The 13,678-nt window shown below is 39.9% G+C and overlaps 1 protein-coding gene across 1 annotated transcript in view; it reads left to right on the forward strand.

The window, feature by feature from the left end:
* Positions 1-3,391, forward strand: part of Tnfrsf19 (TNF receptor superfamily member 19) — a 92,825-nt gene extending 89,434 nt beyond the window's left edge. Inside the window, exon 10 of the mRNA XM_051195570.1 lies at positions 863-3,391. Coding sequence (XP_051051527.1) covers positions 863-871 — 9 coding nt within the window. The 3' untranslated portion in view covers positions 872-3,391. The remainder of the gene's footprint in view (positions 1-862) is intronic.
* The last annotated feature ends 10,287 nt before the right edge of the window (positions 3,392-13,678 follow it).

A 13,678-nucleotide genomic window follows, 5' to 3' on the forward strand; every position in this document is an offset into this window, starting at 1 on the left:
AGGTTAGAGAAGCTCTGAGAGGACCGCTCAGTTTTACAGTCTATCTCTCTCTTCTGAATATGATAAAATGAGAATGGCTTGCTTCCTGCAGTGGAGTCAATATATTTGTTGCTATGGCATCAGTTGGTCAACATATTTGGTAGGGATGTTTCCCGGTATTCAAACAGACTTCAGACCCTCTGGTTTCTAGATAAGCTTTTTACCTAGAAATGTTTTCCTTATGTTTACCTATGTTACCAATGCAAATCAGTGATGAACACATTACCAAGGGACAGTGCATGAAAGCAAGGTTTTTGCCCCTTCTGGCAGCATTCAGCTGGCAGATGCCTGGTCCCTTTTTGAAGGGAGGCCACACTTTCTGTGATACAATCCCATGTTGAGGGTTATCATCATAAGAAGACTGTGTCTATTCCAGGGAGACCATTAAGAGCCATCCTAGTCCCCCTGTCTTTGCAAACATCTGCCAAGAATGGAAGTCTGAGGTTCTGTGACTGAGGTGACAAGATAGGGTGGCAGTGTTCACAGGCCACCCTCATTTCTGGAGGCCACGAATGACTTATCTACAAATGTTTTAGGAAGCTGCACATTGAAGCGGTGCCTTCAAATGTTTGGATGAGGTTGATGAACAAAGAAATGGTTTTTAAGTCATTGTGATTATTATGGATTACAGTGTCATCTTTCAAGTACTCAGTACATATTGGTCATCGCGTTGTTACAAAACTGTCGTTACTTTCTCGGAAGACACAGTAATGGATGCTTGAGTATGTGACACTACTCTGCACAATCAGTTTTAGAATGACTACACAGCAGCTTTAACGTAGAAGATGCCATTTTTCAAGCCCTTTCTCTGTTGTTGTTTTAGGATGCCTGAAGGCCATCTTCCTGAAGTGGAGGTGTGGCTGTGGACACGCCTTTGTTGAGGCTTACAGACTGAGCAGTCTTGATCTTCTGTGGCTTCTGGAAGCAATAATAAATCTGAACCAAGCTGGCAGCATTTCCAGCCTTTCAACCAGTTGCTTCTGAGCCAGACCAGCTGTAAGCTGAAACTCCAGCGAGAAGCAAGGAGAGACTCTGTAGGCGGCCTCAAGACCCGCACTTCTCCCCCAAACAAGAACTTTAGCTGAGAGCAATTTGAAGGACTGATAGGTGGAATGTGCTGCCTGCAAAACTGTGGGCATGGCAGGATCCAGCCTGGCTCCTCCTTACGTTCATGGTGAATGTGGTTTCACAAGACCCAGAGTATAAACTTTCCTAGACATTCTCTTTCCAAAACAACCCATTACCCTACAGAAAAGCTGTGGCAGATTCCTTTCTTAGATTTTAGGTAGAGCTCTGGGGATTTCTATTGAGAAAAAGTGACTTTCTCATCAGCAGAGTGGTATGCATCAGTAGTTTGAAGGGACTTTGTAGCCCTGCCTAAATCGTGGTTTGGTGAGGTTGATTGCCCTGTTATGAGAGCTCTTTTGGCCTCCTCCCCCTCCCCCCGGATGTGTGACAGAGCTGACAGGAGAGGAGGCCTGGGTTATGGAATATGGCTGTGAATGTGGATAGAAATATATTCAAACCACCTACTATGCATATCCTGAAGCCTGGTTGGCCTGGTGACTGTGGAAACATGTTAGGTCTGCCTCTGTGCTGAGCTTACAGGGCCCAGATTTCTCATATAGTAATCTGTGGTCTGCACCTGAGCTTATCTGAAAAGCTTCAGCACATCCAGTGTGCTACTGAAGGGCCCTTCTTGGGAATCCAGTGTGTATTGGAACCAGATGTGGAGAAGTGTGGTTGGCAGATAGTTTGGGAGAACAGGCTCCCCGGTGCCATGTATCTAACCGAGGCTTTGTAATACTCATGCTAACCCATCTTCTTCCATGGGTTAGCATGGAACTCCCAGAACAGTTTTTAAAGCTAAGCAAGAACTAGGACTAGTTTTTCTCTTCATCTTTTACCCTATGGCTTCGTTGAGCAGGTTTTATTTTGGTCTCCAGTTTGAACTTACGTCATCAGATTTGGCCTCTGCCTTTCAACCCTAGTCTGTTGCTCTATTATTTTTACACTTTAAAAAGCTAGATCTCTGAGCATCAGGGTGGTAGAGTTCACCAAATCTGTTTTGAAGGTGCCCTGTTTAAATCAGGCTCTTTTACCCAACACTGAAACCAAACATTGAGATGCTATCTTCCTCGATTCTTTTATCTTCTGTCCTCTCCCCCTCCCCCGCCCGCCATGATTTTCTCTCCTTGTAAGACATGAGTAGAATTTAATGAGCCCTCTTCCTGTGACCTCTCTCTATTCATTATTGCAGCTTTTGATGTGTGGCTTGTCCATATCCATTGCTTACCATAACATCTGTTCTTTACCAGATGTAAGAACACTACCATAGAGTGTTCCACGGTAGTTCATATCTGCTTTCATGTCCATGTGGTGCCCAGTCATAACCTATTGGCATTTTGTTTGTGTGTCCCCAACCCTTATGAGGATTTGGCTTTAAGACAGTCACAGATATTTAGGATTTAACCAGCAGACTTCCATGAGGATGCAAGCTGAGCCCACCCCCCCATAGCCTCCTCATAATGAACATGTGTGTGCCATTGTTTGCAACCTAATCATCTGTGTTATGACAGAGGGATGATCAAAGCCAGCAGGGTTGTGTTCCTTTGTGTAACCTGAATATATTTTCCACGTGCCAAGCCCTGATGGACTTCAAAGAAAGACACCCGATTGGAAGCAAGCCTTTGGCCCTGAATCCCAAAAACTCACTTTCAATCAGAAGAGAAATGCTGAGGGTTAAAAATGGATTTCATCTGATACTGCACTTGGGAGATCCTAGATTATCATCAGAAAGGCGACTTCTCCCACTGGCCGCTCTAGAAACATGCAACAGTGTTTTACATTTTATACTCTAAACAAGAGGGGAAAACTGCAACCTGCACTCTTGTTACTGGAACATCTTACAAGGCTGATTACATGGGAGCTGGGATGCTGATGTCAAGACGCTGATATGAAGAGGCATCTAGGCATAGACGGCACCAGCACCATCTTTCACATGGCAGAAGGAAGGACAAGTTGGAGATGAGGATTTTTGAATCAGTCAGGGCAAGCCATGTGTTTTCTATTTTGAATATATGGAATATATTTTGAATTGTGGGGTTTTCTACTTTAAAGATTTACTGCTGCTGTTACTTAGGATAAGCACTGCTGTCTGTGTCAGAAGAAAAGGAACAGAAAATGAAAAAAGAAACAATCATTGCTTTTTAAGATAGTTTGTACCAGCTTAGATATCATCATGACTGTTTTACAAACTGGAATTTATAAATTGTAAATTATCACTTTCCAATACAAACCTTTTTTAATGCTTTTTAAAAATTGTGAATAAAATTGATACTTATTATTCTTAGTTACATGTCAAGTCAAAATCATTTTGTGGTTGTGGTTATATTATGCTTGCTTCAAAAATTCACCTGAGTGTCATAAATCATGTAGAGTGACATGCAAGTCACAGAGAGGATGCACAGAGCCATTGCGGAGGACACACAGTCATTGTGAGGGTAAAAAGAGTCTCTTGGATTCATATGAAATAATTGCAAAGGCATAGCAGTCTTTGTAAATGTACACAAAGTTATTGTGAAGGTCACAGAAAGCCATTATGAGCATGAAAGGAGTCATTGTAAAGAGCATACACTGCCATTTGTGAGGGCACTAAAGTAATTACAAGATCACAGGAAGTCATTGTGAAGATCAAGCAGATTCATGCTGTAAGGCACACAGTCCTGAGGACACATAGTCACAGAAAGTCATTTTGAAGATCAAGCAGTCACGTTGGAAGGTACACAGTCACTGTGAAGGCACAGAACGTCATCATGAAGTACAGTTACTATGAGGCATACAAAGTCATCTGGAGGGAACACAAAGGATTGTGAGGGCATACAAAGTCATTGAGAGGCCACACAAAGTCATCCTGAAAGCCACACAATTATGAAGATACATAAAGTTATTGTAAAAGTGACTGTAATTGTGAGGGCACAGAATCATAACTATTCATAATGAAATCCAAATAGTAATTGAGTACCAAGTCATTGTGACATCACATATAGTCATTGTAAGGGCTCAAAAGTCATTGAGAAGATATACAATGTCATTGTGAAGGTCACACATTAAAGGGTATACAGAATAATTGTGATGGTCACATGGGTTATGACAGTACACAAAGTCATTTGTGAGGACATATAAGTGATTTTGAGCTCTCAAGGTCATTGTTTAGGTCATACAGAGTCATTGTGAGGACACCCAAAGTCATTGTGAAGATGCACAAAGTCATTGCTTGAATCACACAGAGTCATTGTCAAGGTCATATAGAGACATTGTGATAGTTACACAGTCATTGTGAAAGTCAGATATAATGATTGTGAGGGCATATGAACTCATTATAAGAGCACGCAAGGTCATTGTGAGGTCACACAAGTCACAGAAGCCAGAGTCCTTTTCAGAGTCACAGTCAAATTTTATTGTGAGGATATAATGTCATGATGAAGATCACAGAGATTCATTTGAAGACACAAATCATTGTGAAGTCACAAAAACTTATTGTGAATGTCATACGTAGTCATTGTGAATATCATGCATTGTTATTGTAGTGGTGAGCAAAGCCATTGTAAGATAACACAGTGTCTTTGAGAAAGAACACAATGTAATTTTGTGAATCATACAGAGTCACTGTAAGGGCACACACACTCATTGTGAAGTCACACATAGTCATTGTAAGGGTACATAAAATCATTGTGAGCATCACACTAAGTCACTGTGCATCTCACACAAAGTCATTGTTAAGGTCATACAGAATGTATGTGTATTACACAAAGAATTCTGATGACATAGCTCATTGTGTGTCGTAAAGGTCACAGAGACTTGTATTATTTATGAAACTGTTGGCTGTCTTCCCTTCTGATGCAGTTGTGTAACCAGGAACAGTTGTGCCTCACTGTTAAGCAAAACCCTACACCATTGTAAATGCCATATTCTATAGGTCTTAGAAAAGTTTGAAGAATGACTATCCAATTGAAACTTCTCTCTATATATCTAGAAACCCTAACTATAGTTTTGACTATCATGGGTAACTTCTATAATCTGTACTTAATTATACATTTTAAATGAGCTATACAAACACAATACCTAAACAAGAGAAATATATATATCACAAAATTAACCTTAAATTTGTATCAATAAATGAAAATCTATTCCAATACAAAGTATTCATTTCTATACCATAATCCCCCTTTCACCTCTAAAAAGAGATTTGTTGTGATCATTAACCATTTATAACCAACCCCATTTAAGTAAAAACAAACATTTATAAAAAATATTTGGGAATGTGGGCATCATCTTCTCCAAATTGCTTCCTACTGGTTGGGGATGCTGTTTATACCATGGGGATCATGACAAAACACAGAAACCTGGCCAAGTCCTTGTTTTTGTAGTCTGTAAGGCTGCATCATCTCAGCTATTTTAGATGCTGGATCACCTGGAATGCTGTTTCAGGGGGCTCTGGCTTTATTAAACTATATTAGTCTGGAAGGAATCCACAGCTTTTCATTTTCTGTAGAAACAAAAGTAGAAATTCTTTTCCCAAGTAACCTGTCCTTAGACTTAAATTTTGAAGTCAATGCATTTTCAAAATATATAAGTTGGATTAATTTAGCAGCATTTTTAATCAAATGTATTTTAGCAGCTGTAACTCTTTCCTTGGCAATCAAGCAATTTAAAGGCAACACAATAGCATACAGTATCCAGACTCTCTGTGTATTTTCTATTTTTACGTGACTTTTTTAATTACTCTATTTCTTTTCCTTTTATGTTTTTACATTATCTGAGACAGGGTTTCTCTGTGAACTTTTGCCTCTCCTGAAATTCACTCTGTACACCAGGCTTGCTTTGAAATCACAGAGATCTGCCTGCCTCTGCCTCTGCTTCCTGAGTGCTGGGATTTAAGGCATGTACCACCACTGCCCAGTCACGCTATTTCTTTTTTAACCAAATACTGTTTTTATTTTCTCTCCCAAGCCTATGTATATTTTTCTTTATTGTAAATCTTTATCTTTTTCTAACCACATGAATCTTATCTGCTAGCTAACAGCCTGGCCACTTATGCAAATTAGGGAGCTGCTCTTAAAGGAGTTGCAAGCATCTGCTTACTGTCTTACTGTTCATTTGCTGATATGTTATAGTTTTTGAATTTGTGTTTTTAATGGGCTTTGTTTTTTTTTTTTTTTTTTTTTTGTGAATGTGTATCTGAATGATATTTCTTGTGGGGTTTCTTTTTCTCTTGTTTGTTTTCTAAATAGAGAAAAAGAAAGGATGTAGAGGTGTGTGTGTGTGTGTAGGTTAGAAAGATCTGGGAAGCACTGGTCGAGGAAACCATGATCAATATATATTGTATAACTAGGTGTGGTGGGTGTGCACTAGGGATACAGAGGCAAGCAGATCTTTGAGTTCAAGGACAGCCTTGGTCTACAGAGCTAGTTCTAGAACAACTATGGCTATATAGGGAAACCATGTCTAAAAAAAAAAAAAAAAAAAAAAAAAAAAAAAGGAAGAAAAAGAAAAAAGACAAAAGAAACAGGAAGAGAGAAAGAAAAAAAGAATATATATGAAAAAATTTTCAATAAAAATTTATTTTAAAATATGAAGTAATCATTGTGGGGATCACATATATTGTGAAGGGCACTCAAAGCTATTGTGAAGACACAGACAATTATTTGGGGACTCAGAAGTAACTGTGTAATAGTCAGTGTGAAGGACATAAACATTCATTGGGAGAACTCACAAAAGTCATTTGAAGGACACAACGAGTCATTGTGAAGGGCACAGAAAGTCATTGAAGGCACACAGTCATGGTGAGAGGACACAAGTCATTGTAAGGGTCACAAGGAATCATCGTGAAGGTCATACAGGGTCATCATGAGGGCATGTGGAGGTTACAATGAGGCTTTGTGAGGGCACGAAAAGTCACTGAAGTGCACACAACATCATTTGGGGGGACACACAAAATCATTGTGAGGAGCAAATGTAGGCATTGTGAGTGTCACGCAGCCATTACAAGGGCACACAAAGTCACTGTGAGGGTATACAGTGTCTCCGGGAAGAGCAAAGTGCATCATTATCACGCAGGTCACACAGAGTTACAGTCGTAATCATGAAATGCACATAGATTCATTCTGAGGACATGTTGTCAACATCATATAGCCATTTGAAGGTCACACAGGGCCACTGAGAATATCATATGGGTCATTGTGAAGAATATATCAAACCATTGTGAGGTCACATAAAATCACGGACACAGAGATCATTGGGAATAACACATAATTATTTTGAGGGAAATATCTCACTGTGAGGGTCACACAGAGTCATTGTGAGGACACGCAATGTCGTGGTGAGGGTCATACAGTGTCAGAGTGAAGGTCACACATAGTCATTGTGACAGCACATAAAATTATAGTGTCATTGTGAATATGACACGTAATCATTGTAAGGACACTCAAAGCAATTGTAAAGGTCACACTGAGTCTTTCTGAGGGCTCACAGAGTTAGTTTAATGACACACAATATGATGAGTGTAAGGATTCAGGCATTATGTTGGCCTGCCCCTGTCACCTGGCAGAATGCACTCAGGCGGTATCCTGGTCAGCCCAGAGTTCCATGAGTACAAAGGACCCCTTTAAAAGAAAGACCCCGCCCACTTGCGCTCTCTTTCTGCTCCTTGCTCTCTTTCCGGCTCTTTCTCGCCACTCTCTTCTCTTTCTGCTCTCTTCCTACTCTCCCCTCTGTCTCTTTCCCGCTGTTCCTCTGGGGCAGACTGGACTTTTCTTGTCTCCCTCTTCTCTTCTGTCCTGTCTCTGTGTCTCTTTAACCTCTTTTCTCTTTCCTTCCCCCGCCCCTCCCCCTTTCTAATAAAACTCACTTAAACTCTGTCTGCCTCATGTGTTTGCTCCTCCACCTAGGTCACCGTCGCCTGCCATGGAATCTGCCATGGTCCCCCCACGCAAAGTCCCCCTCGAACTTTATGCTAACAATGAGTACATACAAAGACATTATAAAGGACACATGGAGCCATTGCGACAGCACACAGAGTATGGGTACACGTTGCTATTGTGAGGGCACAGTATTCATTTTGACTGCACAAAAAGCTGTTGTGAAACACATATAGCATCACTATGAAGGGTAGTAAGGGTCATTGTGAAGGACCCACAAAGTCATTGTGAGGATCAAATGGGGCCATTGTGATGGTAACACAGAGTCATTGTGAAGGTCAGGCAAAGTAGATGGGAGGGCATACAGCCTCATTGTGAGGACACACAAATCATTATGAGGACACAAAACGCCATTGTGAGAAAAGACATTTATTGTGAATGTCACACTGAGTTCATGTTAGGGCACATAAGTCATTGTGGATGTCAAAATGAGTCGTTTTGAAAGTCACATGGTGTCATTATGAGGATATACATACTCATATGAGGTGACACATAGTCATTCTGAGGGCAGATAGAAATATTCTGAGCATCACAGTATGTCATTGTGAACATCACACAGTATCATTGTGAAGGTCACACAGTCTTCATGAGTGTCACAGAGCCATTATGAGGCCATGCAGGTTATTATGAGGGTATATCAAAATAATAGTGGAGGCCACACAGTCTTTAGTAGGGTACACAGAGTCATTATGATGGAACAAAAATCATGGGACAGTCACAAAGTCATTATAAAAGTCACAGAGAATCATTGTAAATGTCACACAGGTCATTGTGAGGGCACACAATACCATGGTGATGGTCACACAGTGTCAGTGTAAAGGTCACATAGTCATTATGCATGTCACAAACAGTCATGATGAGGGCAGACACATCATTGTGAGGGTATACAAAGTCATTGTGAAAATCACAAAGAACCACTGCGAGACCAAACAGACCCATGGGATCATTATGAGGGTCAGGTGTTATTGTGAATACACACACAGTGTCATTGTTAAGTCACAGAAAGTCATTATTAGTATCCCAAAAATAATTGGATAGGACACAGAAAGTCACTCTATACACAAACTCAATGTGAGGATCACTAAGAGTCATTCTGAAGGTAACACAAAGACAAGGTGAAGGAAAATAAAGTCATCATGCGAGCACTCAGTTCTTTATGAGAGTCACTGAGACTCATTGTCAAGTTTGTCTCTAGCCATTTTGAGGGCATACAACTTTTTAGTGAGTGTCATACAGAGAATTGTGAAGGTCATACCGAGTAAATGTGAGGGCATACAATGTCACAGTGAGAGTCATTATAAGTCAGACTAAAGGATCCAAAGCATCTGTGAAGGCCATGTCAATGTGCAAATCACACAGATTTATTGTAAATACATTCATATTTATTGTCAAAGTCACACAAAATTCATTTTGATTGGTACTCATTGTAATGTTATAGAAATTCATTGTGAGGGCACACAAAGTCCTTCTGAGGATGAGGATAAGTCATTGTTAGTGTCACACAGCTGTTTGAAGATCACATAAATTCATTGTGTCACAAGAGTCATTGTGGAGAATATACAAAATCATTGTGAGGTCATATGGTGTCATTGTGGAGGCATGCCAGGCATGGGGATCACAGAGTCATTGTGGAAGCCACACAGAGTCAATTGATTGCATGAAATCACATGGTGAAGGTCAGTCAGAATCACTGTGATGGTCACAAAGTCGTCGAGAATGCATAAAGATCACTGTGTGCCTGACAAAAAGTCAATTTGAACATCAAACATAACCACTGTGAAGGTCACAGAGAGTCATTGTGGATGTAACACATAGTCATTATGGGGACAGACAAGTCACTGTGGGGGTAGAAAAAGTCATTGGGGAGGTCAACCAGAGTCTCTGTGAGACCAGGCAGAGTCCTGTGCACACAGAATCATTATGAGGACTCTTGTGAGTGTCAAACACATCATTATGAGGGCAAAGAAGTCACTGTGAATACACAGTTTGTGATCATGAAGGTCACATGGAGTTTCAAAGAGTCATTGGGAAGAGCACACAGTCATTACGAGGCCACACAAAGTTACATGGTGGGTCAAAATGGATCATTGAAGGGTGTACAAAGTCACTGTGAAGAAACACTACATCATGGTGAGGACACAAAAAGTCATTGTGAGGGCACATAATTTGTTATGAGGTCACTGAGAGTGCTTGTGAAGGTCACCTAGAGTCATTTTGAAGACAGAAACCTCATAGGGAATATTGTACACAATGTTTGTGAAGTTGGTAGAAAATGAATGTTAAACACAGTCATTTTAAGGACAAACCAGTCATGCGATGGTATACAAAGTCATTGTGAAGGTCATTCAAAGTCTCTGGGTGATCACACAAAATTATTGGGTAGACACAGAGAGTTATCATGAGAACACAAAAGACATTGTGACTGCATAAGATGTCATTGTGTGTTCACACAAAGTCGTAGAGAGGGTTTCAAGAATCATTATGAAGCTCAAAGTCATTGTGAATGAGCAAAAGTCTCTGAGATTGCATACAAGTTAATGTTAAGAACCAAAAAAAAAAAAAACCAAACAAAAAAAAAACCAAACAAACAAAAACCAAAATTCATTATTAGGACATACCTATTCATTGTGAGGGCAAATGTGCCATATGAGGCCCACAGAGATTCATTGTGGAGCTCACTTCAAGTCATTTTGAGGGCACACAATCAAGTAGTGAGGGTCATTTAGAGTCATTGTGGCTATCACAAACAGTCATTGTGAAGGCACACAAACAATGCCATGGTAAGGGTCATACACAGCCACAGAGAAGGGCACATGCATTAATTATGAAGACACATGGAAATATTGTGAGCATTACAATAAGTCATTGTGACCATCACACAGAAATATTGTAAGCACACAAAGAATCATTATGACACCAAGTCACTATAAAGGTCAAACAGGACTTTTGAGAGCTCACAGAGACAATAAAAGAGCAAAAAATCAGGTGTTTACAAAATAATTATAAAGGTCGTATGACACACAGTACAGTAAATCTATGGGAGCACATGGTTATTGTTAGGGCACACAGCATCATGCTGAGGGCACATTTATCATTGTGAGGATACAAAAAGTCATTGTGAATCATAAAACATAATTGTGAGGGTCACAAAGAGTCACTATGATAGTTACGCAAAAGTCAGACAATGTCTGGGCATATGACTTCCCACAACATCACTGGAAGACACACAAATCATTGTGAGGGTCCTAAGAGTTATTTGAGGGCAAACACATTCATGGCAAATTTACACTGATTAATTATTAGGGCACAAAAATCACTGTAAGGGTAATCGTACTCATATCACACAGTCATTCTGGGAGAAATAGAAACATTTTCTGCTTCACTAAGACCATTGTGAAAGTCACACAAGTTTATGATGCCACAATGCCATTATGAGGACATACAAGTTATTGTAAAAGTATACAAAGTCATTGTATAGGTCACACAGAGTCTTTGAAAAGAAACTCAGTCATTGTGATGATAAAAAAGACATTGTGAGGGCAACAAAAGCCATTGCAAATGGGTACAAAGTCATTGTGAAGGTCACACAGAATCATTATGAACGTCAGCCATTGTCATTATGCAGGCAGACATGTCAGTGTGAAAATCATAGAGTCACTGTGAAGTCACACAGACTCATTGTGTGGGCAACAGGGTTATTATCAGGGCTCAGAAATAATTTTGAGTGTATATAATGTCATGGTGAAGGTCACAGAAAGTCATTGAGATGGCATGCAAACTCACTGGAAAGGTCACAAAGATTTATTGTGAACAGAATACAAAGCTAGTGTGAAGGGAGACAAAGTCACTTTGAGGACATAGAAGTAAATGTTAAGTGCCCATAAAGTCACTGTGAAGGCACACAAACTCACTGTGAGAGTACACACAAGTCTTTAAGAGGAACACCAGCAGTCAACATGAAAGTCAAACAAAATCATTGTGAGGAGACACAAATTCATTTTGAGGGTCAAACTGAGATACAATGAGGACAAAACTTCAATACATGGACAAAAAGTCATTTTGAGGGGACAGAGATCATTGTGAGGGGACAGAATGTCATTGTGAAAATCACAAAAAAAAAAAAAAAAAAAAAAAAAAAAAATGAAACAAAAACAAAGTAAAACAAAAAAAAAAAAAAAAAAAAAAAAAACATTATGACCACAGTGTCATGGTCAAACAAACTCCAAGTCATTGAGAGGGCATGCATACAAACTCAATGTGAGGGTCACAATGTGTCATTGTGAAAGGTTTACAACATCATGGTGAAGGAAGACAAAGTTATGGTAAAGGCATAAAATAACCACCAAGGGAGTGGTTTTGTTGGAGTAAATGTGGCCTTGTTGGAAGAAGTGTGTCAAGATGGGGGTGGGCCTTGAGGTCTTCTTTGCTCAAACTTCATTCAGTGTGACACTCATACTACTTCCTGTTGCCTGAGAGTCAACATGTAAGACTCTCAGCTACCTCTCCAGTACCATTTCTGCCTGCATGCTACCTTCCTGCCTACAATGATATTAATGGACTGACCTCTGAAAATGTAAGCCACCTTGATTAATGTTTCTCCATTCATTATGAAGTTCACACAGAGTAATTGAGAGGGCACATTGCACAAGTTTTTGTGAAAGCAAGCAGATTCATAGTGTATCTGACAATAAGTCATTGTGAGCATCACAGAGTCATTGTAAAGGTGAAACAAAGTCATTGTTATTGTTACACCCAGTCATTATGAGGGTAGGCAAGTCACTGTGATGGTATCAAAAGGCATTGTGAGGGTCACACAGTATGTGAGGTCACACAGACTTATAGTGTGGGCACACAGAATCACTATGAGGGCACATAAAACATTGTGAGTACACAAGAGGTTACTGTGAGGTCACACAAAGTCACAGTGTGGGTCTTTAAGAATCATTGTGAGGAGTGTACAACATCACTGTGAAAGAAAAGAAGGAATTGTGATGACACACAAATCAATGTTAAGGACCCACAAACTTACTCTGAAGATACAAGTCATTGTGAGAGCACACAAGTCACTACCAGTGTCACAGGGTACAAATGTGAATGTCAACTAGAGTCCTTTTGAGGGAACACAATCAAATACTCAAGGTCATAAAAATTAGACACATTGTGATGGCATACAATGTCATGGTGAGGGTGATACAGTGTCAGAGTGAAGAACAAACATAGTCTATATGAGGACATATAGATTCAGTGTCAACATCAAAATAAATGATTGTGAACACCACACTGAAACATTGTGAGGTCACACAGTCATTGTGATGACACAAAAAGTCATTGTTAAGGTCCACTGAGGCTCTTTAAGAGCTCACAGAATAAAAGTAAGGTCACAATCATGATGAAGATATCCCAAGTCATTACAATGAATGCATGGAGTTATTGTGAAGGCACACAGGGTTATGATGTGGGCACACTTTGCATTGTTTAGGCACAGTGTCATCCCAAGGGCACACTAGCTATTGTGAGGGCACAAACATCTATTATGAATTACATATGACATTTTTGTAAGGATTGCAAAAAGACATTGTGAGGGGCATACAAGGTCATGCACAGTGAACTATCACAGAGGGTCACGTAGAGTCATTATGGTAGCTACACAAAGTAACTAT

Source organism: Phodopus roborovskii, unplaced genomic scaffold (genome assembly GCF_943737965.1).
Source record: "Phodopus roborovskii unplaced genomic scaffold, PHOROB, whole genome shotgun sequence".
Lineage (NCBI taxonomy): Eukaryota > Metazoa > Chordata > Mammalia > Rodentia > Cricetidae > Phodopus > Phodopus roborovskii.